The sequence below is a fragment of the Plectropomus leopardus genome, chromosome 3 (genome assembly GCF_008729295.1).
Source record: "Plectropomus leopardus isolate mb chromosome 3, YSFRI_Pleo_2.0, whole genome shotgun sequence".
NCBI classification, from domain to species: Eukaryota; Metazoa; Chordata; class Actinopteri; order Perciformes; family Serranidae; genus Plectropomus; species Plectropomus leopardus.
In genome coordinates, this window is record NC_056465.1 from 9,683,768 (window position 1) to 9,711,750 (window position 27,983).

The 27,983-nt window shown below is 38.8% G+C and overlaps 2 protein-coding genes across 4 annotated transcripts in view; one reads left to right on the forward strand and one right to left on the reverse strand.

The window, feature by feature from the left end:
• atp11b (ATPase phospholipid transporting 11B (putative)) overlaps positions 1–4,605 on the forward strand; it is a 62,907-nt gene extending 58,302 nt beyond the window's left edge. The window contains exons 30-31 of one of the 3 annotated variants that reach the window (XR_006107305.1): positions 2,602–3,171; positions 3,335–4,605. Coding sequence is in view for 1 of the 3 variants with exons in the window: in XM_042514199.1 (XP_042370133.1) it covers positions 2,602–2,683 (82 nt within the window). In the remaining 2 variants the exon portion in view is untranslated. Of the gene's footprint in view, positions 1–2,601 lie in introns of all 3 variants that reach the window. The other 2 variants (XM_042514199.1, XM_042514192.1) reach the window with 2 other exon arrangements.
• Positions 4,606–15,828: 11,223 nt separating this feature from the next.
• Positions 15,829–27,849, reverse strand: mccc1 (methylcrotonyl-CoA carboxylase subunit). Its single transcript, XM_042483870.1, has 19 exons — positions 27,570–27,849; positions 26,940–26,983; positions 26,227–26,366; positions 25,997–26,092; positions 25,669–25,790; positions 25,296–25,443; positions 25,069–25,190; positions 24,846–24,957; positions 24,211–24,292; positions 23,984–24,111; positions 23,703–23,886; positions 23,283–23,392; positions 22,879–23,095; positions 22,682–22,768; positions 21,179–21,228; positions 20,525–20,662; positions 19,492–19,599; positions 17,625–17,696; positions 15,829–17,527 (listed from the first exon to the last, which is right to left on the reverse strand). Exons 1-19 carry the CDS (start codon positions 27,623–27,625, stop codon positions 17,393–17,395), a joined length of 2,151 nt encoding a protein of 716 aa, XP_042339804.1. The 5' UTR covers positions 27,626–27,849; the 3' UTR covers positions 15,829–17,392.
• Between the last annotated feature and the right edge of the window lie 134 nt (positions 27,850–27,983).

A 27,983-nucleotide genomic window follows, 5' to 3' on the forward strand; every position in this document is an offset into this window, starting at 1 on the left:
ACACACTTTCCTCCTCTTGCACTTGTCTTTTTTTCCTGTGAATGTCTGTGTCCTTGTCCTTCTGTGTCTGAAATCTGCATAATGTTGTTCGACCTTCCAGATTAATTATTCATGTGCTGTTAACGTCCCCCCGTGAGCTCCGTCTTGTCAGAAATCTGCCTGTTCCATTCTTTTCTTGGGTTCATGTTCCCACCGGCTCATCCTAAAAAGTGTTAACGTCCTCTCTGTTCTGCCGTAACCCGCGGAGCAGAGATGGTTTTAGCACCGATGCTTTCAGTTTGACCACAGCCCCGCTAGACAGCCGAGCTGGTGATGTAGCACGTGAGAGTGCCTCCAGTCAAACCACCATTTGAGTCATCAGCCTATTTAAAGTCCCTTGGTGTCCCTGTTTTGCTGTTTACCAGGTCTTAAAACGGTTGTCTTCATCGTAGAGAGCAGCGTTAAAGGTCATCAGTAGAGCAGCTGACATTTAGAAATCAAAAAATATCTGCAGATGTGGGCGGACAGGTGCAGTCGCTCTCTGTTCAGACTTTCAGCTATAAAACTATTCGGCGTGTCAGGCTTGAGTTGAGCAGTCATGTGAAGATGAGGTGTAGCAGCCATGTTGGGGGCACTGTTTGAACCACAGTCTCTCTGCTCCTCCCTGCTGGTGCTTTGAGGTAGAAGCTCTGATAACTGGCTCTGGTTTTACTTTGATGCGAGTCAGCGTGGCGCTGTTTGGTATGTTGTGACCTTTGTCATTCAAATCAGCCGTGACATTCATGATGTGTCCATGTTGTGTTTTTTTTTTTTTTTTCTCGTTCAGCTTGATGACTTGCCGTGTAGTTGGAAAATGTTTTGGGTGGTGTAAATGGATGAGATTGTGTACTAGTTCTGTTTGTTAGGCATGTCCAAAGGAGATCCAGCCTGCTAAGCTAATAACAGAAAGGGACTGTGCCTGCTATGTCTCTGCATAGGAAATACACTAGATTTGATACTGTATGCATATATGTTTAATATGGTGGAGGACGGTATGATACCTATTTTTCTAGTTAAAAAAAAAATAAATTAAATACCCAACTAAACTTTAGAAAGCATATACTACCTGCAGAAAATGAGATTCTCATCCTGGTTATCTTGAGGGTTCTTATATGAGGCATGAATGTTGTTAATGCGTGCTTATCACTATTTATTTCTCTTTACCATGATTGTGTTGATTTATATTCATCAGCTGAGTAGCTCAAGTCTCACCTCACTTCCTCCCTCGTCTGAGAACAAAACAGAGACAGATCCAGAACACAAAACCAGCATCAACATAAATGACTTAAAGTACAAAGAAATTGAATTGTGTTTTGAGAAGCACCAAGCATTCACCAGCCTTTACCATCACTTCTGAAGTGTGAGGTTGGAGACATACAGTACCTTAGGGCTAATGAGCAGTCTCCGAACAGCTTTATCGAATCTAAACCTTTGGATCTTCTCAGCACCTAACCATCATTTGCATTTAAAGCACCGTGAGGACATAGGTCTACTATGACTTCACACTGCAGATTTTGCTGAAGCAGACAAGAGATTAGAGATGATATACTAATTTTTTTACGTTTAAACAGCTTGGTTTTTCATTTTATTCAGATCAGAGTATTAGCAGGCCCTGGATATGCAGAATGTAAGGCCTTACTCAGCGATTATTAGTGATCTTATTTCCACGTTTGAATTAAATACAAAACCTCATCAGTAGTGCAGTGTCCAAAAATCATTGTATCTGCTTTGCTTAACACAGATGGACTTTGTGGCCCCTCACAAATTATCTACCTGGTGTACGTCTTGTCATTCTTCAATTCATAATTCATTCAATTCATAGTACAAAGTCCAGAGTAGAATCAGAAGTTTGTTTGTAAACACTAACATGTTCGAAAAGAATTTCTGAAAATGGGTGAAAAGACCATCAAGCTGATGACCGTCAAAAGCACCCGTCCTACCAGGTGAGCTAGTGGGCACCCTGAAAAACAAATTTTAATGTAATTTTATATACATGGCAATTTTTTAATCATTCAAATTTAGCTGGGTGGTAAAAATACAGTTTTCCATTGCGTTTCAAACTCAGAACTTATTTTTTCTTTACCCTGACTTAACAAAAAAATCAATTAAAAAAACAAAAAAAACCATGCCTCTTTCAAAAGTACTCTGGATTACACTCAGCACCTGAAAGCTGCTCTCTTTAAACCAAAGAATAAAGTAAGGACAGGACCCACAGAAATACAGAAATGTTTCATGTTAAATAACCAATGCTTTTCCAACTTTGGCAAACAATAGTGTATTCTTGGAGGACCCCATCACTGATTGAAAAAAATATTTGTTCAAGTCAAATTCTCTGAAACTGCCCCGACAGACCTGGATTAGAGTGAGTTTATGAGGCGAGACTTCAGAAACTCATCACTAACACCATCACACCCATTTACTAACTCCTCACTCTTCCATCCCTCTCTTCTCTCTGCTTCTTCCAGCCTGGTTATGTAGATTGTAATCGCAAACCTCTGCACAACAGTGTGTTACCTCCCAACACACACACACGCACACTCTCCGTAAGTCTCCTAACCCTCAGTCACTGCTGCCTGTTTCCAGGTCTTGGAGCGACACGGAGAACTTCTACTCCAATGATCGCAGCATCCTGACGCTGTCGCCCATCGAGGCCACCCACTGCTGACTCCCAGGGCCGCTGACTGTAACAGGCAGAGCTGGGGGAGCGCTTCTACTCCGCTAGGAGAACATAATCACCCCGCTGCCACCATTTTATAAACCTATTTCTATTTAAGCTCAGTGCATTGTCAGCTGGATGCAACGCGGACGCATTATTTGAAACCAAAGGACTCAGCTCAGTGCAGCGGGCTTCTTTCGACTCCACCGATATGTTTTCCCCGAGTGAATCAGTTCTTAGTAGCAAGGTTGAGATGGGAGCTGAGACGTGGAAGGAAATAAAACATGAAGTGTGGCACATCAGCATGGCATGAAGTTAGACATCTGTGGAGCTGCTCCTGAAGGAAGATCAACTCGGCACCTGAGCAGTTATCAGATTCCTGCTGCTTTCAGAGTCTCAGCAATCACAAGTATCTGAAAACATTTGAATTCAGGAAGTTTTTAAAGGTCAAAGAAGACGTGTCAGCTCACTGGTGCTTCCCTCTGAGATCAGCCCAGGTACATGAACTCTCATACAGCTATTTTTTTTTTTTTTTTTTAGCACAGTTGCCAGACTTATTTTTTCTTGCAACTGGCATTAAAATGATCTTGTACGTCTTACAAATTTGTGGACGTGGAATGAAGATTCATGACAATCTTGATTTTTTTTTTTTCATGTCAGGCAGCAGTCCTGCCCAAAGCATAGCAGCCTACGGACGTTAAACCTAACAACCCGATTTCGACATGCTGATTAACCTCAACACAGGACCGAGGTGGCTTATACCAGGATGTAGCACCAGGATGGAAGCTCTGCGAAGTCGGACTACATTAGAAATAGATCTCAGAGCTTTCAGCTAGCAGCTGAGGCTCAACATCATGTTGCTTCCATTGGACGCTACATAAACTTCCTCTTTGAGCCGTCGGCCTCGCTGCACCTTTTCATTCAGATGGAAAGGGAAAAAGTTAGACTACCTGTAGCTTTCAGAGCCTTGCTGGTTCTGTTAGTGTCTAGACTTGTTTCCTGACAGAACGCCGTCGATACTGTTTGAGGAGATTCATCTCCACCGTGGAACCAAAGACCAAAGGATTCGACTGGAGTTTAGAAGAAAAAAAGTGTTTATTTTTGTGCCTGATTGTACAGAAGCGTATATATCTTTGTTAAAAAGACTATTATTATTGTTAGTGCTGCTTTCTTGTCTGACTGTTCAGACCTCTGTCTCCCCGCTGCGTTGTTCTGAAGGAGGCTTGATGGGGTCTGTTTAAAAAGCCATACATTTTTAAGAGGTTATTGATAGATTATTGAAGGTACTGCAGCTGTTTGGGCCTGTTGTTGTCACTTTGTGTTTGGAGTCTTGTTCCCCTTGAATGCCTTTTTCTCAGCCGGGTTAGCAAAGGCATCTCAGCGTTAAAGACCATGATTCACGGGGGAGTATTTTGAGGTAACGGGGTCGGTGTTGGAAGCTGACTTGATGAGGTTTTATGGCTAGAATCATCCCTCCCAGTTGCCTGAAAATATTACTTGAGTGTCGGATCAGATAACGGTACCATTTTTGTTTTAGAGAGACAAAAATGGCTTTAATGGCGAGTTGCTTTTCCAGATCACGGCTGGTGCACGTTGACCCAGACGGCAGAATGTCTCTATCTTTGGAGAGAAAGCTATATCAGATGAATCTAATTCTACAGAGATGAGAAGAAAAGCAGAGCGTTTGCACAAATCACATATCGGAATCATATTTTGTTGTTTCTCCAACCATTGCTCGTCTGTCACCATTGAAATCATCCGAATCACGCTTTTGCTGTTTTGTTCTACCCACCTGTTAAAGTTTGGTTGTGTGTGTGTGTGTGTGTGTAAGTGTTGGTGTTTTTCTCGTACGGCAGCCATGGTGGTTGAAGACGGTGCGATACGTAGCATTGTTCTAAGCTCTTGCTATGATCTTTGTGGCCACTGGTTCCCCCCAGGGCAAAAGTTTTTGATGCTTGGTTTTATGTATTTTCTTCCAAAAAAGTTCAAACGAGGATAAAATCTTTTTTTTTGTTTGTTCTGTTTTTTTTTTTTTAACGAAGAATTCAGTCGATTCATAAAGGTGAAACGTAGACAAGACAACCGTTTTAAACTTGACATCAACAACGACCGGTACATGCCTCAGCTCACACAGGGAACAAACCGTCATAGGAAAATGTCTGTTATTATTTTTTTAAAAATCAGAGCGTCAATATTTTCAGTCAATTCATCAAGTAACATTATTGATGTTTATTTTCAATATAGTACGCTGTTTGATGCATACCTGGGCCTGTTGTATGATCTCTGTTGGTACAGGTGCAACTGACAATGAAAGTGTCTATTTAATATTGCGGTACTTTTTTGTTGGTTTGTGTTGAATTTTTCTTCCATATCATTGCAATATATGTATCCTGTACATGGCCTCAATGCAGCAACTTTCCACGATGTTTTACTTGATCTTAGACGTGAATCGGGAGGTTGTAGCTCTAAGCTCTGTTTTTGTTTGAAAAGTCAAAGTGCAGGTGGGAGCTGTCAGCCTAAAAATAAACAGGATGATAGTTATGTTACAGGACATTTAAAAGAGCAACATGACGCTTGGAAAGTTTCAGTTAGATCACTTCATTGTTCAACTCAACAGGTGATAATATGGACACATCTGCAATAGAAATTGTTTTGATTTTTTTTCTTAACATATCTAATTTTAATGTCTACCTGGATACACTTCTGATACATATAATCTTCCTGGATTAAGAAAAATATGTCAGGGGTTAAAAAGGGTTAAATTTATTGCCGCAAAGATATCCTCACTTAATGAAAAAAAACATACCAAAATGGACAACCCTTCTCTGGAATGAACAACAAACTCTAGAGGAGATGAGACAAGTCCCCTCAAGCCAAAAGCAGAAACACCTGCAGCGTACGTGCAGTTCTGATGCCCCCTTGTGCTCAGCTACGGAGACCCAAAGTGTTCAAAACTAAATAAATCTGACATTCTGACCAAATAAACAAATGCAAACAAATATGTGACAAATAAAAGCAATACGATAAAAACAAACAATTGTTTCACCAAGACTAATAAATAATACGAAAACCCATTCAAATAATTCTACATCCTCTTTTTCCAGAATTCCTTATTGTCAAAGGAAGAGACATCTTAACTGACGGAGAGTTAATGATAAAATAAGCGACATCAAATAAAAACACATCTGTGCTGGTCTACAAGATTGTTTATCTTTTTTGTTATGTATTTATCATTTTGTAACACTTTGGGTCTTTATATTTATCCGTGTTATTTAGTTGCGCATTTATCCAGACTGTATATCCAGGTACATATTTTCAAATGTAATCCGGCCCAAGTGGCCCTTCAGAGACATCTTTGCTGCTGTTCATACAGAAAACAGATGCTATATATTTTTTTAAGATCAGATGTGACATTAGCACCAACATAGACCTGATTCTCCAAAGCATGGTAGTACTGATATTATATTAGCTGTATTTCAAAAGAGCAGCAGGGTTTAGACACAAGGCCTCTGGGGTTTCCTGAAGCAAAAGATCATTTAAAACATCATTTAAAATTTGATCACGCATCCACATCTGATGATGATCACGTCACCCATCAGAAGCACCATCCAAGTTTAATTGGATACCTTGTGAAGAGCTGTTAAACTCTGTCTACAGAAGTGTAAAGTAAAAAAATGAAAAAATGTAAATTGGTCACTTAAGTAACATTATCATCCAGACGTGGATCCAGATGTATTCAATTAACAAATTTATGGGCATTGTTACCATAAATGTCAGAAATGTAATGTCAGAAAAAAATTGAGAAAATTTTAAATTGAAAAAATGCTTAGAAATGGAAATGTTTTTAGTGCTGCGGTGCTCTTGGAAAACTGATTTCTGTGAATCAGCGTCAGCCAGTTGGGGTTGAGGCTGCGTAATGTGTAAAGGTTCGTTGAAATCATTTTTGTTCTCTCCTCTTATCAGTAAGTCATGCTGAACCACACAGTTATTAAACCCCCATCATCACTCTTCTGTTGACTGATATCTTTCGCTGTCTGTCTGTCCTCCCTCCTCTCTGTCTGTAAATCTGTCTTATAGGTGATGTTTATGAAGATGCGGTTCTATTTACAAAATAAATACATTTTTAAGAAACACGTCTTTGCGGTGTGACTTTTCTCATTTAAATGATGAAAAGGCTATAGCATATTATTACATTAAATCCATAAACAAATAACTGAATATCATTCAATTCATTTTTTAAGTCATAGCATAGTAAAATGTTATTTAAAAAAAGAAAAGTTACTCATAAAAATGTAAAGAAAAAAAAATTGCACCTAATTATGCAAATCTATTTCTTGTCCTATGGGAAGAAGAACATGTCACCATGTCATTTTTAACTGGGGGGAGGGGGGCGACCTACAGGACTCCCACAAATACCTTAACTCAACCAACAGAAATATCAGACTGTCCCTGGTGCACCCTTAGGAGAAAATTCACTTTCTGGACAACACCATCTCCAAAAAAAGCACAGACCGGAACACAATCTTTCATGCTGATAGCTCTCATCCTCCCCACTTGAAGTCGAACATCCAATACGTACAGTTTCTACGCCTTAAAAGCCTTAAAAGAACTTGCTACCAGGAGGAGGACTTCACCACTCAATCACGCTCCATGTCTGATTGATTCAGAGGGTGCCACTACAGACCCCACCTCATCTCACAAGCCTGCCAGAGAGCTGCCACGCAAGACAGAGCCGGTCCACTTTATGGCCCACTCCAACCAAACTTACTTCACCATTACATACAGTACCCAGGCACCCCGAATTAAAGACATCATCAAATCCAATTGGAACATTCTCGCCTGTGATCAGACCCTCTGCAAGCTCTTTCAGGACCTGCTTGTTTTCTCCTCCTCCTGCATCAGAGACCAACTTGTACACAGCTACCTATCAACCGAGAAAAACCTGAATCATGGCTCAAAAGACCCGCTGGCACCTACAAATGCAGCAGCTGTAAACTTTTTCACATTATTATATGCACCCAGACATTCACGGATCTAAAAATAAACCTACCAACCTACCAACTTCGACTTCATTAACGGTGACACCATCCACGTCTACCGCCTCACCTGCCCCTGTGGATGTTTCTGCGTGAGACGTACTAAAAGCAGACTTATGGGCCGCATCGGTGAACTCAAACATGCCATCAAAACTAACAATGCAGACTAACCCATAGCACGACATTTCAGCAATGAAACTCTCTCGCATCAGGCCGTCCACAAGAGGGGGTGGACGCGTCTAAAAACGTCTCCAAAGAGAAACATACTGGATTATAAAAACTGGATGTCATGACCTTTCCAGGCTTGAACAAAGAAATTGACTTAAAAAAAAATATATGTATATATTTTTTGAGTTAGGCCTACATGTCATGTGACCGGGGATGTCACGTAACCACTCAATGATGACGCACCTACCTAATTACCTCAGCACGCCGGTGCAGAACAGCGACACTGTGAGGAAGGCCACCAGGCTGAAACGCATCAGCGTTTTGTCTTTTCTATTCTTTCTAACTGTCTTTCCTACACAGGAGTACCTGTGACCACCCAGAGACCACTCCACCACTGCTCGAAGGTAAGCTGCTCCTTTCTTTTTTTTTTCTCTTCTTTTTTCTCTCTTAGTTTTGGTCTGTATTGGGTACCCACCACTGTGGCCGAAACTGACCCGACACAGTGAGCATGCCGGTGTCATAAAAATGAAAAGTCCTGACTTTTCATTGTAATGATTTATCACACTATGACTTCTTTGTGACATTCTATACTATGAATCAACATATTAATGATGCACTACGACCTTTTAACAGATTTTTGAGGCAGTATTTAATGAAATAATATACTGTGAAGTAAATCTCACACACACCCACATACACACCTATATATATATATGTATATCACTTCTACATGTAATTTTAAGTAAACTGATGACCCTGACTAAATACCATATTTAAGGGATATTTCAACAACAGTAGAGAAGACCTGCTACACTGTACAGTTAACCCATTGAGCACATCATTTCATGTGAATAATGCATCAGAGATGACTTTTCCTAATATTTTTAAAAACTTTTTATAGAATTCCCTGCATTATTTACTTTTACAAATATTCAACAATCATACACTCTGCCAACAGCTTCTTTTTGGCAGAATTCCTTTTGCTTAGCCATCTTTTCTAAAGCAGGATCAGGCTGTTTTGCAGATAGTGGAGTTTCTGTGGATGTAACTTGTGTTCAGGTCTTCACAGAGAAGAAGTTTACATTTTGAACATTAATCTAAACTTTGAAAATAACAATTGCATTTACTTACCATCTTACTTGCCTACCTTACTCACCTATTGTTTATACAGTTTATTTATTTTAGTTTCGTAAACCCCCTTAAAAGTCAAGAGGTCTTCACAACCCCACTGGGAAGATTTGGCGGCCCACAGTGGGATAGGGAACCCCAGGTTGGGATCCAGTGGTGGTGTATGAAACACTAGAGGGCTTTTAATTTGAAACAGAAAGTGTATGGCATATACCCAGTAACGGACTTTGGACAGAGAAAGTTTGAAAGTCGAGCTGTCGCAACTGATCACCAAAAGGAGAACTGTGTCACTGGGGTGGCACCTGGTCTGACACTGGAACACGTAATATTTACTTCAGTTTCCATCAGTCTTTTTTCCTCTCCTCTTTAAAACAGTTGCACCTCCCATTCCGACATGAGCACAGAGTTAATGGATCCTCTCTTTCCTTGGCAGCAGATGGCTGCTAAGCTTGCTTTTTTCACCACGCTACCATGTTATAGTATTTACAGAAAACGAGGAATAAAGTACAGCAGGATGCTTAGTCTGTCAGCTTGTCAGTGTCTATTTACAGTTTTTGTCTATTGCGTCAGCTCATTTCTCCAGTGGGAATAAATATTCTCAAAACAGCAAATCCAAACCACTGTGCAGTTCTTCACAACAGATTTGGATTTCTTATTCCCTCCAAAAATTTGCATCACAAATGCCGTTGCACATCTTTGCAAATGAGTAAGTACAATTGTCAAGAGTTTGCAGTTATCAACTGGATATATCTCGCTGATCAAAACTGTTTATGTTGCTTCTAAATCAAATAGTTGTACCTCCAAAACATGCATAGTCCATTCAAATGTGAAATCTGTCAGGCTAAATACCATAAATAACATCACAGATTACGAAACACATGATAAGATGTCCATTGTGCAAACATTTACAAGGGAGTGGCATCTAGATGTCGTCATGATGATGATGATTGTGGTGTTTTTGGCACTTTTTGCAAGTTTTTATGCTATGGCGCGTCTTGGAAGGCTATTTTATATGGTTTAATGTAGTTTCCAGCTGTTTTTGGGACATGTCATTTTTTAAAAATTTTACCATACTATAGCCTTGCGTTTTCGCTCATTTTTTTCAGATGCCAAATTATGGTGTTTTTGGCACTTTTTGCAAGTTTTTATGCTATGGCGCGTCTTGGAAGGCTATTTTATGGGGTTTAATGTAGTTTCCAGCTGTTTTTGGGACATGTCATTTTTTGACAATATTGCCATACTATAGCCTGGCGTTTTTGGTCATTTTTTCGACATCCCAAATTATGGTGTTTTTGGCACTTTTTGCAAGTTTTTATGCTATGGTGTGTCTTGAAAGGCTATTTTATGTCATTTAAAGTGGTTTCCAGCTGTTTTTGGGACATGTCATTTTTTGAAAATTTTGCCATACTATAGCCTTGCATTATCGCTCATTTTTACCACATGCCAAATTATGGTGTTTTTGGCACTTTTTCCAAGTTTTTATGCTATGGCTTGTGTTGAAAGGCCATTTTATGTCGTTTAAAGTGGTTTCCAGCTATTTTTGGGACATGTCATTTGTTGAAAATTTTGCCATACTATAGCCTTGCATTTTCTGTCATATTTTCGACATCCCAAATTATGGTGTTTTTGGCACTTTTTGCAAGTTTTTATGCTATGGCGTGTGTTGAAAGGCTATTTTATATGGTTTAATGTAGTTTCCAGCTGTTTTTGGGACATGTCATTTTTTGCCAATTTTGCCATACTATAGCCTTGCATTTTCGGTCATATTTTCGACATCCCAAATTATGGTGTTTTTGGCACTTTTTGCAAGTTTTTATGCTATGGCGCATCATTGAAAGCTAATTTATGTCATCTAAAGTGGTTTCCAGCTGTTTTTGGGACATGTCATTTATTGACAGTTTTGCCATACTATAGCCTTACCTTTTTGCTAATTTTTTCCACATGCCAAATTTTTGTGTTTTTGGCACTTTTTCCAAGTTTTTATGCTATGGCGTGTGTTGAAAGGCTATTTTATGTAATTTAAAGTGGTTTCCAGCTGTTTTTGGGGCATGCCATTTTTTGAAAATTTTGCCATACTATAGCCTTGCGTTTCGTCATTTTTTGACATCCCAAATTATGGTGTTTTTGGCACTTTTTGCAAGCTTTTATGCTATGGCGCGTCTTGAAAGGCTATTTTATGTCGTTTAAAGTGGTTTCCAGCTGTTTTTGGGACATGTCATTTTTTGAAAATTTTGCCATACTATAGTCTTGCGTTTTCGGTCATTTTTTCGACATCCCAAATTACGGTGTTTTTGGCATTTTTTGCAAGTTTTTATGCTATGGCCTGTGTTGAAAGGCTATTTTATGTCATCTAAAGTGGTTTCCAGCTGTTTTTGGGACATGTCATTTTTTTGAAAATTTTGCCATACTATAGCCTTGCATTTTCGCTCATTTTTTCGACATCCCAAATTATGGTGTTTTTGAAACTTTTTGCAAGTTTTTATGCTATGGCGCATCTTGGAAGGCTATTTTATGTCGTTAAATGTGGTTTTCCAGCTGTTTTTGGGATATGTCATTTTTTGAAAATTTTGCCATACTATAGCCGTGCATTTTCGCTAATTTTTTCGACATCACAAATAATGGTTTTTTGGCACTTTTTGCAAGCTTTCATGCTAAGGCGCGTCTTGAAAGGCTATTTTTGTAGTTTAAAGTGGATTCCAGCTGTTTTTGGGACATGTCATTTTTTGCCAATTTTGCCATACTATAGCCTTGCATTTTCGCTCATTTTTTCGACATCCCAAATTATGTTTTTTTGGCACTTTTTGCAATTTTTTATGTTATGGCGTGTGTTGAAAGGCTATTTTATGTCGTTAAATGTGGTTTCCAGCTGTTTTTGGGACATGTCATTTTTTGAAAATTTTGCCATACTATAGCCTTGCATTTTCGGTCATTTTTTCGACATCCCAAATTATAGTGTTTCTGGCACTTTTTGCAAGTTTTTATGCTATGGCGCATCTTGGAAGGCTATTTATGTCGTTAAATGTGGTTTCCAGCTGGTTTTGGGACATGTCATTTTTTTGAAAATTTTGCCATACTATAGCCTTGCGTCTTCGGTCATTTTTTCGACATCCCAAATTATAGTGTTTTTGGCACTTTTTGCAATTTTTTATGTTATGGCGTGTGTTTGAAAGGCTATTTTATGTTGTTTAAAGTGGTTTCCAGCTGTTTTTGGGACATGTCATTTTTTGAAAATTTTGCCATACTATAGCCTTGCATTTTCTGTCATTTTTTCGACTTCCCAAATTATGGTGTTTTTGGCACTTTTTGCAAGTTTTTATGCTATTGCGCGTCTTTGAAGGCTATTTTATGTCGTTAAATGTGGTTTCCAGCTTTTTTTGGGACATGTCGTTTTTTGAAAATTTTGTAATACTACAGCTTTACATTATCGCTCATTTTTTCGACATCCTAAATAATGTTTTTTTGGCACTTTTTGCAAGTTTTTATGCTATGGCGTGTGTGTTGAAAGGCTATTTTATGTCATCTAAAGTGGTTTCCAGCTGTTTTTGGGACATGTCATTTTTTGAAAATTTTGCCATACTATAGCCTTACCTTTTCGATCATTTTTTCCACATGCCAAATCATGGTGTTTTTGGCACTTTTTGCAAGTTTTTATGGTATGGCATGTTTTGGAAGGCTATTTTATGTCGTTAAATGTGGTTTCCAGCTGTTTTTGGGACATGTCATTTTTTGAAAATTTTGCCATACTATAGCCTTGCGTTTTCGGTCATTTTTTCGACATCCCAAATTATGGTGTTTTTGGCACTTTCTGCAAGTTTTTATGCTATGGTGCATTTTGGAAGGCTATTTTATGTCGTTAAATGTGGTTTCCAGCTGTTTTTGGGATATGTCATTTTTTGAAAATTTTGCCATACTATAGTCTTGCGTTTTCGGTCATTTTTTCGACATCCCAAATTACGGTGTTTTTGGCATTTTTTGCAAGTTTTTATGCTATGGCGTGTGTTGAAAGGCTATTTTATGTCATCTAAAGTGGTTTCCAGCTGTTTTTGGGACATGTCCTTTTTTGAAACTTTTGCCATACTATAGCCTTGCATTTTCGCTCATTTTTTCCACATGCCAAACTATGGTGTTTTTGGCACTTTTTCCAAGTTTTTATGCTATGGCCTGTGTTGAAAGGCTATTTTATGTCATCTAAAGTGGTTTCCAGCTGTTTTTGGGACATGTCAATTTTTTTGAAAATTTTGCCATACGTTAGCCTTGCATTTTCGGTCATTTTTTCGACATCCCAAATTATGGTGTTTTTGAAACTTTTTGCAAGTTTTTATGCTATGGCGCATCTTGGAAGGCTATTTTATGTCGTTAAATGTGGTTTCCAGCTGTTTTTGGGATATGTCATTTTTTGAAAATTTTGCCATACTATAGCCGTGCATTTTCGGTAATTTTTTCGACATCACAAATAATGCTTTTTTGGCAATTTTGCCGTACTATAGCCTTGCCTTTTTGATTTTTACAACATGGATTACTCTGGTGTTTTTGGCCATTTTTCAACATTCTTTGCTATGCAGTTTTGTGGTGTTTGCCCTTGTTTTTTGTGACATGTTTTATTTTTATCAGCCATTCTATAGCCTTTCCTTTTCGGTGACTTTTTCAACATGGATTATCATGCTGTTTTTAGCCGATTTTGGAAAATTTTTATCCTATGGCGTAACAAGACACGCTGTTTTTTTGTTGTTTCAGGTACTTTTCAGCTGTTTTTGAGACATGCCACATTTTTACATTTTTAGCTATAGTATAGTCTTGCCTTCTCAGACATTTTTTTTCAACCTGCATTATTATGGTGTTATGTGCTGTTTTTGCGTAATACTAGGCTATGGTGTGCCTAGGCATGCTATTTTATGCTGTTTTGAGATGTTTTCAGCTGTTTTTGGGACATGTCATATTTTGACATCTTTAGCCATACTATAGCTTTAGTTTTTTGGTCATTTTTTCAGCATGTATTATTAAGGTGTTTTTGGCCATTTTGCAACATTCTATACCATGGTTTGTCTAGGCACAGTATTTTATGTTGTTCTGAGATGCTTTCAGCTGTTTTTGGGACATGTCATATTTTGACATTTTTAGCCACACTATAGCCTTGCCTTTCCGGTCATTTCTCATGGTGCTTTGGCCGTTTTTGCAACATGCTATGGCGTGTCTAGGCATGCTATTTTATGTTTATTCTGCTTTTTTCAGCTGTTTTTGGGACATATTTTGACATTTTTAGACACATTTTTTGCAATACTGTTTTATGGAAAAAAAAGGTCATACATGACATGGCCAAAAACCAATTGAAAACAGCATGAAATGGCATGCCGAAACACGCCACAGCATAGAATGTTGCCAAACGGCCAAAAACACCATAATATAGCATGTTGAAAAAATGACCGAAAATGACTCACAATAGTATGGCAAAAAATGGCAAAATATGACATGGTCAAAAACCAGCACACCAACACCTCAAAACAGCATAAAATAGCGTGCATAGACATGTCACAGCATAGAATGTTGCGAAAATGGCCAAAAACACCATAATATAGCATGTTGAAATAATGAAAAAAAAGGCAAGGCTATAGTAAGGAAAATGCCATACTATAGTTTTTCGTCCAAAATGGGCTCAAAATGTCATAGTTTGTCGTCCAAAATGGGCTAAACATGTCATAGTATAGTATGTTGTTCAATATGGACTCATAAAAATGTCATAGCATAGTATGTCAGCGAAAATAGGACAATAAATTCATAGGAAACGTCATTACAATATTTTTAAAAAGTCATATTGTAGTCTGTCATACATTTGATTTCAAAAAGTAATCATATAGTACATCATAGTATGACTCAGAGAGAATAAGAGGGATGCAAGGTTACTGTGACCTTTAACCACCAAAATCCATAGACTTCATATAAAGATTGACAACATGACAGCTCCCCCAAAGTGAGGCTATTAAATCTCAATCGCTCCCTGGTTTCTGACTGCAGTATAAGGTCCTGAGGTCTGCCCTTTCATGTTAGCGAATGGAACACAGGCCAAACTAAAAACTCAATGTACATGCCAAATACATTTTTCCAAAAGATGTTTTCTGACACTGAACACAGTTCTCATTATTTTTCAATGATTTTTTAAAGTGATAGTTTTTACAATTAGTCCAGTTTTAATGAGGTATTCAATTATACAAAAGGGGGCTTTTCTGCCATAATTGACAGCTGTTACAGCCAATCCGTCACTAGCACAGACGGGATGGTTGGACAGCTGTTTTGACAGGAACTCCCCCACCACGGATATAACTACTGCGCAGATGTGGGCTCTCAATGACATCACCATTGCAAAATGGCAAGGCCCGTGTCTTCATTTAACCTCACTCTCAGCATAACAAGTGTAAGTGGGCGCATGTCATCCATTTTTATATACAGTCTATGCCAAAATCAAAACAGCTCATTTTTGTGTCTACTCGAACATTTGTGCCAAATTTGAAAGAACTCCTACAAAGTCTTCTTGAGATATCGTGTTCACAAGAATGACGCTGATGAGGTCACAGTGACCTTGACCTTTGACCTATGACCACCAAAATCTAATTAACTCGTTGTATAATCCAAGTGAACGTTCGTGCAAAATTTAACGAAATTCCCTTGAGGAGTTGTTGAGATGGACGAACAGACGTAGGGAGGGAAAGACAAACACACAGAAGTCGGGAAAAAGTCAGGATGCTTTTTTGTGGTTTTCCTCTTTAAAAAGTCTTATTTTAAGCAACCCACCTTCTAACATTTCCAAGTACTTTAAATATGACATGGTGCTGTGCATAATTTAGAAACATTTTATTACAGTATCCCACAACTCCAATGTCTAACAATAAATCATCTGTCACACATCTACAAAATGAAACACAGGTGTCTATTAATTTTATGCTACAAGGCCTCATAACACACCGGTTAGTAAGAGGAGAGTGGTCAGCAGACACAGGTCAAGTTCACTGAGACTGATGGCAGATTTACAAAGAAACAAGCCATCGGTCTGTTTAAAGCCCTCAGTGACCGACATTTCATCCTTTACAGGATATTTTCAAATCAGAGCCGAATCCGGTCACAAAAGTTGGGAATCATTTGATAATTCTGGAGTGTTTTCCTGCCTCCCAATTTTGTAAAAGGCATTTCTGTTTAGTGCCACGGTACAATCTCCCCTACAACAACAGAGGCTTACAGCAGACCTCTGCTGTATTTAAGAGAGTAAACACACTTTCAGGGCAATATGAAAAGTTTGGATTCAGTCTGGAAGGACAGTGTGTGTAAATGTTGGAAAAAATTGGACATTAGCAAACCTTAAGTACAAAATATTTTCTCATACTCACAATAAGTTTACATCCAGCCTCTTTTCTCCTTTGACACTCGATCACTGTCCAGTGAAAGCCATGTAGCTACAAAGTGTCAGTTCTTAATGACTCAAAAATAAGGCATTGCTTCATGCTTAGTGACAATGCATTTTAAATACTGCCATATTTCATGATATTTACAAGACAGTTTTTTTTAAACTTATAAAGGCGGGTTTGGCAGAAAACTCTACACAGTTTGAACTACATGGCTCTTACTAGACAGCGACAATAACTTCATGGCTTTTTCCCCTCATATAAACCTGTAATAAAGCATTACAAGTTGATTGTATTCAGTAGATATATTAAGGTAAAGGTAAAGGTAAAGGTTTGCCCCCTTCAGTAATCAGTAACTATTCTTTTAGTCCAATGTGGCATAATTCTGTAAGTAATTTGTCTGATTTCATTCTTGCCATTCTATCTACTCAATACTTTCTGAATCAGATGACCTCACGTTCAATTATTTAATTTTGTCACGATGTAAAGATTAATAAGTACGCATTGTGTGCTTAGAGAGGAAAACTCAGCTGTCATCCTCATCGGTAAAGAAGTGCAGAAACACAGAGATGAGAGACGTGGAAAAACATATTTTGCAAACAGAAGTTGACAGAGATTGACTGATTTACACATATAAACGCACAAGAAAGAAAAGCAGGGACAAACAAAAGTTCTAAAATCAACATGAAGATAATATTGTGACGGGTTAAAGGCAACTGTACATAAGAGGAACCCAGGGAGATTTCACATCACTGTAACTGTTTTTGACCTTCCTATATGTGAAAGTATTTGACCGATCCATTCCAGACTGAACCAGACTCGCTACCAACAGATGATTCAGGTCCTGACTCGCATTTTTAGAAATGTTAATCAAGTGATGGACGCCAAGCCGGTTCAGATTGGCTCATTTGTCTTCCGGCGGTCACAGTAACTCGTTCTGGGCTCTCTCCTACCTGTTAGTGTGTATTTGTGGCTGTGATTGTGTGTTTGAGTCTGTTTTACTGGCTGCTCGCCTGCCCCTCCTCCTCTGCCTCCTCTTCCAGTTCCACCAGAGGAGCGTGGCGATTGGCCTGAGAGCCCTCGCTGAAGAAAACCCTCTTGATCACACCTGATTTGGGCGCTCTGATCGTATGCTGCACAGAGAGAAACAAACATTGTTACAGGCTCAGCATAGAGAGTGTGACTCTGCATTAAAAGGTGTGTGTGGCAGAGCCCGCAGGAGTCCCTCACCTCCATCTTCATGGCGATCATGACCATCAGCGGGTCGCCTACAGCCACTTTGTCTCCAGCCTTCACCATGACCTGAACACAATACCACAGATTATATATTTGTACCTGGGTTTCCACACGTTTGCATGGATGGAATTCAAAACTTTCTATTACTTTTCAAGGACCCATATTTTATCCCCACTTACTTGTTGTTGCTGGTTTTTCAAACGTATCAGATTTGACCATGTGAAATCTGAGCAAATCGGCTTGATTTTTCAAAAACATGGGAGGAAGCCAATGAGCAACGGAAAAAGAAATGACCCAAAAATGAGCAAGAAATTAATCAAAAGTACAAGAAAATTACCTGAGGTAACAAGGATATTTTATTTCTTAATTACTTTATCATTTTATTGCTGTAATTCTCTTTTTCAATTCACAGCTCAGTCAATTTCTTCTCAGTTATTCAAAATATGGTAGTCCGTCCGCTCTTATCACCTCTGCTTCTGTCTCATTACACTGGCTGCTAGTGTTATGAGGGTAAACAATAGCACAGTGAGAGGTGCCCCCATAAATAAAAAATAATAGAACCGCAACTCTGTCACAGAGTCAATTATTTTCTATATCAGTATTAGTGGATTACAGTGCTTATACTCATAATAAAAAGAAGTTTCACCAGTGAGTTCACTGAAGAAATGCAGCAACTTTTACCTGCAGTTTTAATATAACACTTGTTTCGTGATATAAATCTGTGGTGAAACACATGATGAGTTTGCATATGGACATACATGCATTTTCTTTTGTTAGTTTATAAATCAACTGATCATTTATCTGATTCTTGCAAGAATGGAATAAATTTGACTTAAATTTACTGTTTTTCCTACTGGTATTTGATTTCTGATTGTTATTTTGATTATCCCTATCAGTTGGTTGATATTTAATAGAGGCCACACCCACAAATGTCTCAGTAACAAAGAGGAAAGCCAGAGGCTGAAATGCATCCCTTTCTTTCTGCTGTTGCGCACATTAAAAGTATTACATACTTTTTTTGTGCTGACAACTTCATTTGATAATTCTTGACTTTAAACTTAAAATAGTTTAAAGTTATGACATATACACTTTCTTGCAGAGAGATAAGAAGACTGATACCACTCTTGCGTTTGTGTGCTATATGTGAAACTATGGTCACGCTGCTAGCTTGGCTTAGCATAGAGACTAGAAACGTGGAGAAACAACTGGCCTGTCCCAACAGTGAAAAATACATCCACCAACACCTCTACAGCTCAGTTATGAACATTTTGTATCTTGCGGTCTAATTAACAACATGTTAATCTGTTACTTTCAATGCTCTGGGTACAAAAGGAGTATTTATTGCTCCCCTCTGTGTGGCAGGTGAACTCACCATCTGCACTGGACTCACTTGCACATCCATCTTCACTTTGGCACACTTATTTGCACTTTTCTTTTATTGCTCTTTTAGATATTTTGGCTTTTTTGTTTGTTTGTTAATTTGGTTATTTGTTTGTTCTCTGTACATACTGTACATATCACACTTTAAATCTCAACTGTAAACAAAACACTTTAGTACACTAATTTAGTCTGTTTTTTTAGTTGTACTTTCTGCTGAACATTTTGTAAGCTTATATTATTAATGTTATGTGATTTTTTTATGAATAATGTTCTATTAATAGCTCTTTACTGTTGTATCCCAAAATACAGTGCTGTTATACAAAATATTCTTATTAACGATTCATTATTTAATATGATGACTTGAGACATTGGTGATCACTAGATTGGCCTGAAGCCGAAGGTAAATAAGCAGATTCCTTTGCATGACAAAAACTAAATTCACCGCTAATTATAATTCATTTGTTAATACAACCAAACTCACCTTCTCTATGGTTCCAGTCATGGGGGCCACAGCTCCACCCTGGGCCCCGGAGCCGCTCACACCAGCCAGATACTTAGGCACAGGAACAGACACCTGGGAGCTTCCCTCCTGCAGAAAGACGTAAAGATGTCAGAAACAGAGGCGACAGTTAACTGGCAGCTCAGGAAAGAGGATCTGAACAGTCTTTAATTTCCCTTGATGTCAGACGCCGAGTGTTTGTCCCCAGTCACCGGTCCTTAAAGATGACAGACGCTTAAAACAGAAAAAAAGAGAGAGAGAGAGAGACTCTGCTGTGACAGGTGAAGAGTAGGTCTCGTTAAATCAACTGGGTAAAACAGTGAGTTACAGCCTCAACAAAATCTCTCAGTTTGGGAAAACTGAACTGCAATAAATCCAAATAGGGAAAGCAAATAAACACACATTTTGTACAGATTTAAAATAGTTGAGGTTTACAAAGAAAGTAGTATGTGTAGATTTATATTTGAGGAACTGAGGTGTGTAAATGAGGTACACACTTGTGTAGCTTTATGTTTAAGAAAAAAAAAAGTATTTTTTAATTTTTTTAAGAAAAAGTGCAAGAAATTTTTAAAAAATCTCTGGTTCCTGCCTCTGAAATATGTGAATTGAGTGTTGCTGTGTTGTTTTGTCTGATGCAATACCAAATTAACTATTTTGTGATTTTGGACTGTTTGTCAGACACAACAGAAGATTTCATGATGGTTTCCAGGATACTGTGATGGTCGTTTTCACTGTTTTCTAAAACACAGACCTGAAACTAAAATTTTAGTTTCAGGTCTGGAAGAAATCAGCTTATACAATTACTGGAATTTCTGTAATAAATGTATTTTTTAAAACAACTTTAAATAAACATAAATCCTTGTGCAACCACCATGAAAGATGATGAGTTATACTTCAATGACTTAGGGAATTTGCAAAATGCAAATCTTCGTATCTACACTATGAGTAGAAAAATGATGCATGCACATTAACTCGGCTTGTGTTTGTATTGTCAACAGCAGTGGGAGGAACGTACCATGGAGAAGAGGTGCACTGTGTTGTCCAGGATCACCAGTTTGGGACGAGACTTCACGCCATTGACAGAACAATGCAGGAATGATGCTCCATCTTCCATTTCCACCTCCCCAGTCACATGGTACACCTCCTCCCCAATCTGAAAGATGTAATACTTTTACAATAAACGGGGAGGAGACAGATCTGCTACTACAGATACACCCCTGCAATCCTGATATATCGTCATCTACTACTCCTACTTTTCAAAAACTAATGCTTTCAATTCTTGACCTTAGCTTGACAGAATAGTCTAAATTTAAAGTCTACTTACTCGATTTTACGGGATTTTTTTGCACATCTCACAGTTTTCATTAGTGAATGGAGTTTAGTTAGAATTCAATTTGCTGCTAAAGGCTGTGTGATGTGCTTGAAAGCTCCAGAAAAGGCATGTAGACCTTGAGTTGTGTCTATTTTGTCAAACCACGGTTCCTAACTTCCATGTTCAAGTTTAGCAAATGTATTGTTTGTTTGTTTTTTAAACAATAAAAAACGTATAACGGAAGAAAAACACAATCATGCAATAATGTGAGCAAAAATCTGATCTGCTCCCTTTGCAAAATCTGGGTACTTCTCAGTGGAAAACTACAAAAATGAAAACAAACATATTCCAGCTCACCTGCATTGTGTAGCTTCCGTCTTTGTTGTACATGACGACCACATCAACTTCTAAGGACAGGAACCACACAACAGAAATTTGTTGGAATTGCAAATGACCAAACAGGTTTGAGAAGAGTGAAGAAGCAAACATGAGGAGACGATGGAGTATCTTAACGCAGAGGCTTTGGTCGAACATCATCATCACTAATTTATTTTTGGCCTTGCCGTGACATTTATAATGAAAATCTTGAATAATGAATATGAGTTAATGAACACGATGTCACAGACCAGATAAGCTCCAAATTTAATTATTTAAACAGTCATTAAGCAGTTATGAGTTGACCCTAACTGCACTGATCTTATTAAAACTAACACACACCATACACCATTTCTTCAACACAGTTTAACACATACAAATAACTCTAAAGCATCCAAAACACTGAATGAAGACAAAGTTTTTAACTTTCAGGCTCAGTGATCCTGTTAATAGATATGTGATGAGGACAGAGACACCCAATGCATCCATGTAATCCCTGTACATAGGTATTTATCTCTTTTTACTGCATAATGTTTGCCTAATGCCTACGTTTTTCATTGCACTGAAGTGCTGCTTCTGATGTTTGTGACAATGACAATAAACTGAAAGTATATCTTATTGGCTGCTGTTGCAAACTTAAAATCAAGTACCTTTTGAATCAGAACTGGAATTTCAGATGATTCTGGTGTAATCCTCTCATCGCTGAAATTAGGTCTTTTTAAGAAAATAATTTTTTGTAAAAATTAACAACATTTTTGATCCACTATTTTAGTTATTTATCAAGAAAATATTTTCTGGTTCCAGGGTTTCAAATTTTCTGGACTTTCTGCTTTTCTTTGTTCACATCATTAATGGGGTTGCAAATCATACCCGCTTTTCTTAATCAATTATTAGTAAAATTAACAATCAAATAATCATTATTTGAAAAATATTAAAACTTCCTCAATCAAAACTCACAGCAACATATCGCATATACTTTGACAGCAATGCACAGCCTATAGATAGATCGATTAAATTTCACATGTTCGATTAAATTCTTAAGGACCAGTTAATCAATAGTCAGTTATCATCCCTAACGATTGAAAATTACATCTAGTTTGTTTTGGTCTGTTAGTGAGACAAAACAAGAAATCTGAAGGTGGTTTAGAAAATGTGTCACTATTTTCTGATATTTTAAGACCAATAAATTAATCCAAAAAAATGCTCAAAAGATGAATCTTAACTTCTTTTTCTTTTTGTGTAATCTTATCTGAACTACCCTTGAGTCTTTAGCCGAAAGTTAGGATTGCAACTCTGTGGTACATTTAGTGCATTTCAACTAAAAGTTTAACTATTTAGAATAACAAAAATGCCTTTCAGCGGTCCTACCACCTTTTATCCTGTTGATGAAAACAGAGGTTCTCTCTCGTCTTTTCTTCCTCTGCCTTACCTTGTTTATTTAAACACTAGAGGGCAGTAAAGTCTCATGAGGTGTCTGTTACTCACTTTTGTCTCCCAGCTGCAGCGTCAGGTTTCTGTTAAATTGAATGTTGCTTCTCCAGCCGCTGCTGGAGCCGAATGGGGAGAAGGGGTCTGAAAATCACACAAACACACACAATAAATACACTTAGTATACAATCACCTCTTCAGATCAAATGTGCTATAAATAATTTGTCCTGATGAGAAAAATATTATCTCCTCACCAGTGGAGGTCTGAGTGAACTCCTGTGTGTGTCTCCTCTCCTGCAGCACCAGACCCAGGGCCGCCTGGCAGATCGTTTCCCCAGAGGGAGCCTTTGGAGTGGGGAAGAGGTCTGCATAGTGCTGAGGGATGAAGCTGGTGGTCACGTTTCCAGCCTCAAACTCCGGGTGGCCCGACAGACTCAGTAAGAAGTTAATGTTAGTGTTCAGTCCTACGATCTGAAGACAGGGAGGCAAAACAAGTTAAGACACAGAACCCTGAATTATTAATAGACACTTTTGCATGCATTTATTGTATAATTTAAATCACGGGCTACATGTTGGCTTTTTAAGTTTAGCAAAAACTGCACCAAAAGACAAGCTGAGCTGCATGATATGTAAAGCATCCTCTGACTGTGTGTCTTACATTGTACTGTTGTAAACAGTAGCGCAGCTTCTTTAAGGCAGCAGATCTGTCTTCTCCCCACACCACAAGCTTGGCAATCATTGGGTCATAATGTGCTGACACCTCGTCCCCTGTAAACAAAAAACACACACACACACACACACACACACACACACAAACACACACACACAATATCAGTTTTAAACCGCCCATCCTTTATTATCTACACAGACTGAAGCAGTCAAATTCTAATCATAAACAGTAAAAAAAATAAATGCCCTACATTTTCCACATTTATCTTTTATTTGGTCTTTTTACTTTAATCTTTCTTGTGTGTGTAATCAGCCAGTTGGGCTATTGTGATACATCAGGCATTGACAGAAAGTAGAAAAATGGACACGTCCATGTAAAAACATCCAGAGTCAGATCTAGTCTCCCTACCTTCCCTGACTCCAGTCTCTATGCGTATGTGTTGGTCTGGTGAAGGGGTGGAAAGATGCAGCAGAGGTCCCGCCCCTGGAAGGAAGTCGTTGTTTGGGTCCTCGGCGTAGATACGAGCCTCGAAAGAGTGTCCCTGTAAAATGATGTCATCCTGGAGCAGAGGCAGGCGCTCCCCTGCTGCCACCTGGAGGAGATTTACAGAGCAATCAGCGGACCGAAAGTTTTTTAGCCGTCAGCATTTATGCCCTCTTTTTACTCTTCTTTCCTCCCTCCTCTCTTACCCTGAGCTGCCACTCCACCAGGTCAGTCCCAGTGATCATCTCAGAGACGGGATGCTCCACCTGCAGCCTGGTGTTCATTTCCATGAAGTAAAAGTTATGCTGGGCGTCCATTATGAACTCCACCGTACCTACACAGGAAGTCAAACAATGCATTGTCTGTATACTGTGTGTTCTGAGTCTGAGGCACTGTGATGTGGTGTGTGCAGGTGTGTGTTTGTGTGTCTCACCTGCCCCGACATAGTTGACAGCCTTGGCTGCTCGAACTGCTGCCTCTCCAAGTTTCCTCCGAACCTCAGGACTGATATCAGGCTGAACACACACATATAGAAACAGAGTGAAAAACTTTAAACAGCTGACACAAATATTTAAGTGATCATAGCCCTAATACACAGTTTCACACCATATATCCACATGAAATGTAACACAGTGTCAGGATAATTAGTGCGGCCGTAAACTCCACCATCAAATCTGGAATGAAATCTGCGTGGAAAAGTTTGTCCAGCTTTTGTCACCATGTTAGAAAAGGAAAAACACTGATATGGGATAAAATGATGTCTAAAAATCACACCAACCATGCACCCATTATGCATAAATGCAAATCTTGCTGCTGTTGTAGCAGGTGTTGTAGTTGAAAATGTATTGTCTTATAACTGTGTTTTCATACAAAAGTTTTAATTTGCTTAACAGAAATGTTGCTCTGTTTCCTGCCCAGGGGCTATAGATGTTAATTAACTTATAGTCAGCTCAAACTTCAAGTCAGTCTCCTGTGATCTGGATGTGAGAAATGTACCCACGTATCGGGATCTTTTACAGTTCCTTCCTCAGTCAGAATAATTCACACTGATCACTATTAATCACTCACCCCTGGTGCTTCCTCTATGATCTTCTGATGTCTCCTCTGGACGCTGCAGTCTCTCTCAAACAGATAGACAGCGTTACCGTGCATGTCCCCAAACACCTGAACCTCCACATGTCTACAGAAGAAAGAAATAAACGGACAAATTAATCTTTATATAAGCATAATAAGGTGGTAGAACTGACTGGTCAGCAGTATCTGAGTGAGTGTGTGAACTTATTTTTTTCACCTGGGATCCTCTACAAACTTCTCAACCAGCATGACATCATCGTTGAAGGATTTTCTGGCTTCTCTTCTTGCAGACTCCAACTGCTCTAAGAAGTCTGAGTCTGACTGTGCAATACGCATCCCCTTAACACACACACACACACACACACACACACACACACACAAGGTTATTTTATGTTACCTAAGTTAATTAGTCGAAGTCATTTGGGCTCTTATATGTCCTCTCACCTTCCCACCTCCTCCACGGACTGCCTTAATCATGACGGGGTATCCAATCCGGGCAGCCTCTGCTTGCAGCCTCTCATTTGATTGGTCTTCTCCGTGGTAACCACCAATGATTGGCACTCCAGCAGCTGACATGATGTGTTTAGATGTGCTAAAAAAAGAGGGACAGAATATAAGTGAATGGCACATAATATTGCTTTTTTTTCCTGTATTTGGCTGTTTATGCTGTATCTAATAAATCATTGCTCCTGAAATGACACCAGTTCCTACAGGGGTAGACAACATTTGTTACACAACACAACATTTGTCTTTTTAGGTGCCAAAAACACTTTAAAAAAGAGAGAAGGATATAAATGTATTGTTTTGTGTGTATTACCTTTTAATGCCCATGTCACGGATGGCAGAGGAAGGTGGGCCAATGAAGATGATGCCTTCCTGTTTACACGCCTCTGCAAACTCTGTGTTTTCTGACAGAAAGCCATAACCAGGGTGGACTGCCTACACACACAAAGACATTTTCTAAAGCATCTCAGCTAACACTGTCAAAGCCCCTTGTTGGTCAAAGCAGAATAGTTGAACAAAGGGGTTAAAAGAATTGCACAGCATATTATCCATTGTAGTTTTCTGAAGTAGCTTGACTACAGGAAAATGGCAGCATTGCTTCTCTTCCCCAAACTGCTGTCAACAAGTAGAGTATTACTCACATGCGATCCAGATTTCTTTGCCACTTCCAAAACTTTCTCCATCGAGAGGTAACTCTGCTGAGAGGGTGGAGGGCCAATGTGGTACGCTTCATCTGCCTATGAAAAACAAAAAAAAAATTTCATTGAACATACCAAATGCAAGTCTGTAAAGTCTGAAAGCAAAGACTGAGAAGCAGATGATTAAAAACACTAAAAGGTTTAGCCGAGTTCTTTGAAAGACAGCATCTCACCATGGCCACATGCATGGAGTGTCTGTCAGCATCACTGTACACAGCCACAGAGCGGACACCCATCTTCTTGGCCGTGCGCATCACACGACACGCAATCTCTCCTCGATTGGCGATCAGCACTTTTTCTATCCTTCCCACCCCTGGGAAAAGCACAGCAGACACCATGGAAATAATTAAATGTTCTTAAAATTAACTTAACAATAATTTCCACCTTGGAGCTAAGACATTTTATTGTTAAAAATCTGTTGGAATGATATTGTTCTTGTTTATACAAAACAACCACAGCACAGACAATGATTTGGGATACACAGTGCGTACAAGTCTAATATTTAGACTTGTTTAAGTCAAGCAAAAATATTAAATATTCTCTGCTTCCAACTTTCTAAACGTGACAAAGTTATGTTTCTTTTGTCATTAAAAAGTTAATATTTTGGGGTTTGGGATTGTAATTCTGACAAAAACAAGCAGGATGGATTAGTCATGTTAGGCTCCAGGAAACTTGCAATGGGCATTTTTCTCTATTTTTTGACATTTTGTAGATTTAACAATCAATGGAATGATCAAAATAAAATCCAGAAATAAAGAAAGGTTTTTAATTAGAAGTTCAAATGCAATAGAGCAACTTCTGTTGTGATTGCTTTTCAAATCAATAATAAAATAAAGTAAAACTAAGCGAAACTAAACCAACTAACTAAAATATTTCTATCACTCACCTCCTGAAACGAGCCTCACGCCTCTTTTGGTCCATGACAGTTTTCTGGGGAAAGAAGAGGACAACAACTTCAGTGTAATTCAAATGTCTGTATCAGTGGAGGGCATTGAGATGCTGGATGGAAGAAATGCTTATTTATGAAACAGCACGTACAGTAAAGCGCAACCAAGCCTAAATAACTCAGATCACTTTGATACTCAGTGAGGGGGGGGGGGGGGGGGTCGCAGAGGTATACACACAACAGTGTGCATGTTGTACCCTATCAGCAACATTAGCCATGCTAGCTGACACATTGATACCTTTATTTAACCTTGCTCAGCTTTTATCTGATTCACTTGCTCGCAAAAATGAAAAACATTTTATCAGCACGGTGCCGTTGTGGAGACAAATAACCTCACGGTGACGAGGTCACTAAACATGAACAGCAGCAGATAATTTACAACGTGATGTGTTGCAATGATAGCTGCACAGGTTAGCTCAGACCTGAGGGAGGTTAGCGCTGAAAACTTTAGCAGAAAGCTAACGTTAATAAAAAGGTTAAATGAAGCTGGTTGGTGAAAGATAATCTTAAAGGGGGCAACCTGTGTTTAGACAAAATCATAACAGTAAAGTAACGCTTTAATGTACTCACTGTGTGAATATCCTCAGGCCCTGCAGAGTTGGGAAACTCAGAATAACTGCAGCCATAGCTAACAGCTGCTGAGGCTAGCTGCTAGCTAGCTAACACACTAATGACCAGATGAGGAGGAAAAGGCGAAGCGGTAATTTATTAACCCTCTCATACACGATGTTGTTCCGATTCAACTGCACTAAGTCATTCAACTTCGACCAGGGAGAAATATTTGGGGCCTTACAATATTATAATCGCACTAATATCGGCTGCCACACGCTTGTAAATATCTGTATCACTATTTCTGACCTTTCCAAGGACTCGTAGTATCGACAGCCAATGAGAAAGAAGGATGTGGAGGCGGAGGGCGCTGCAGTAACCACAAAGCACCAGCAGAGGGCGGCGTTTCTCTATGAAACAGGTGGCGAATATAAG

What these genes read in the sequence shown, in the direction of transcription:
- mccc1 (XM_042483870.1), bottom strand. Translation starts at nt 27,625, where the DNA reads ATGGCTGCAGTTATTCTGAGTTTCCCAACTCTGCAGGGCCTGAGGATA. An exon ending in CAGTGCACCTCTTCTCCATG is followed by an intron (nt 19,600 to 20,524) that starts GTACGTTCCTCC and finishes GTCTTTCTGCAG; the next exon opens with GAGGGAAGCTCCCAGGTGTC. An exon ending in TGATCGCCATGAAGATGGAG is followed by an intron (nt 17,528 to 17,624) that starts GTGAGGGACTCC and finishes CTCTCTGTGCAG; the next exon opens with CATACGATCAGAGCGCCCAA.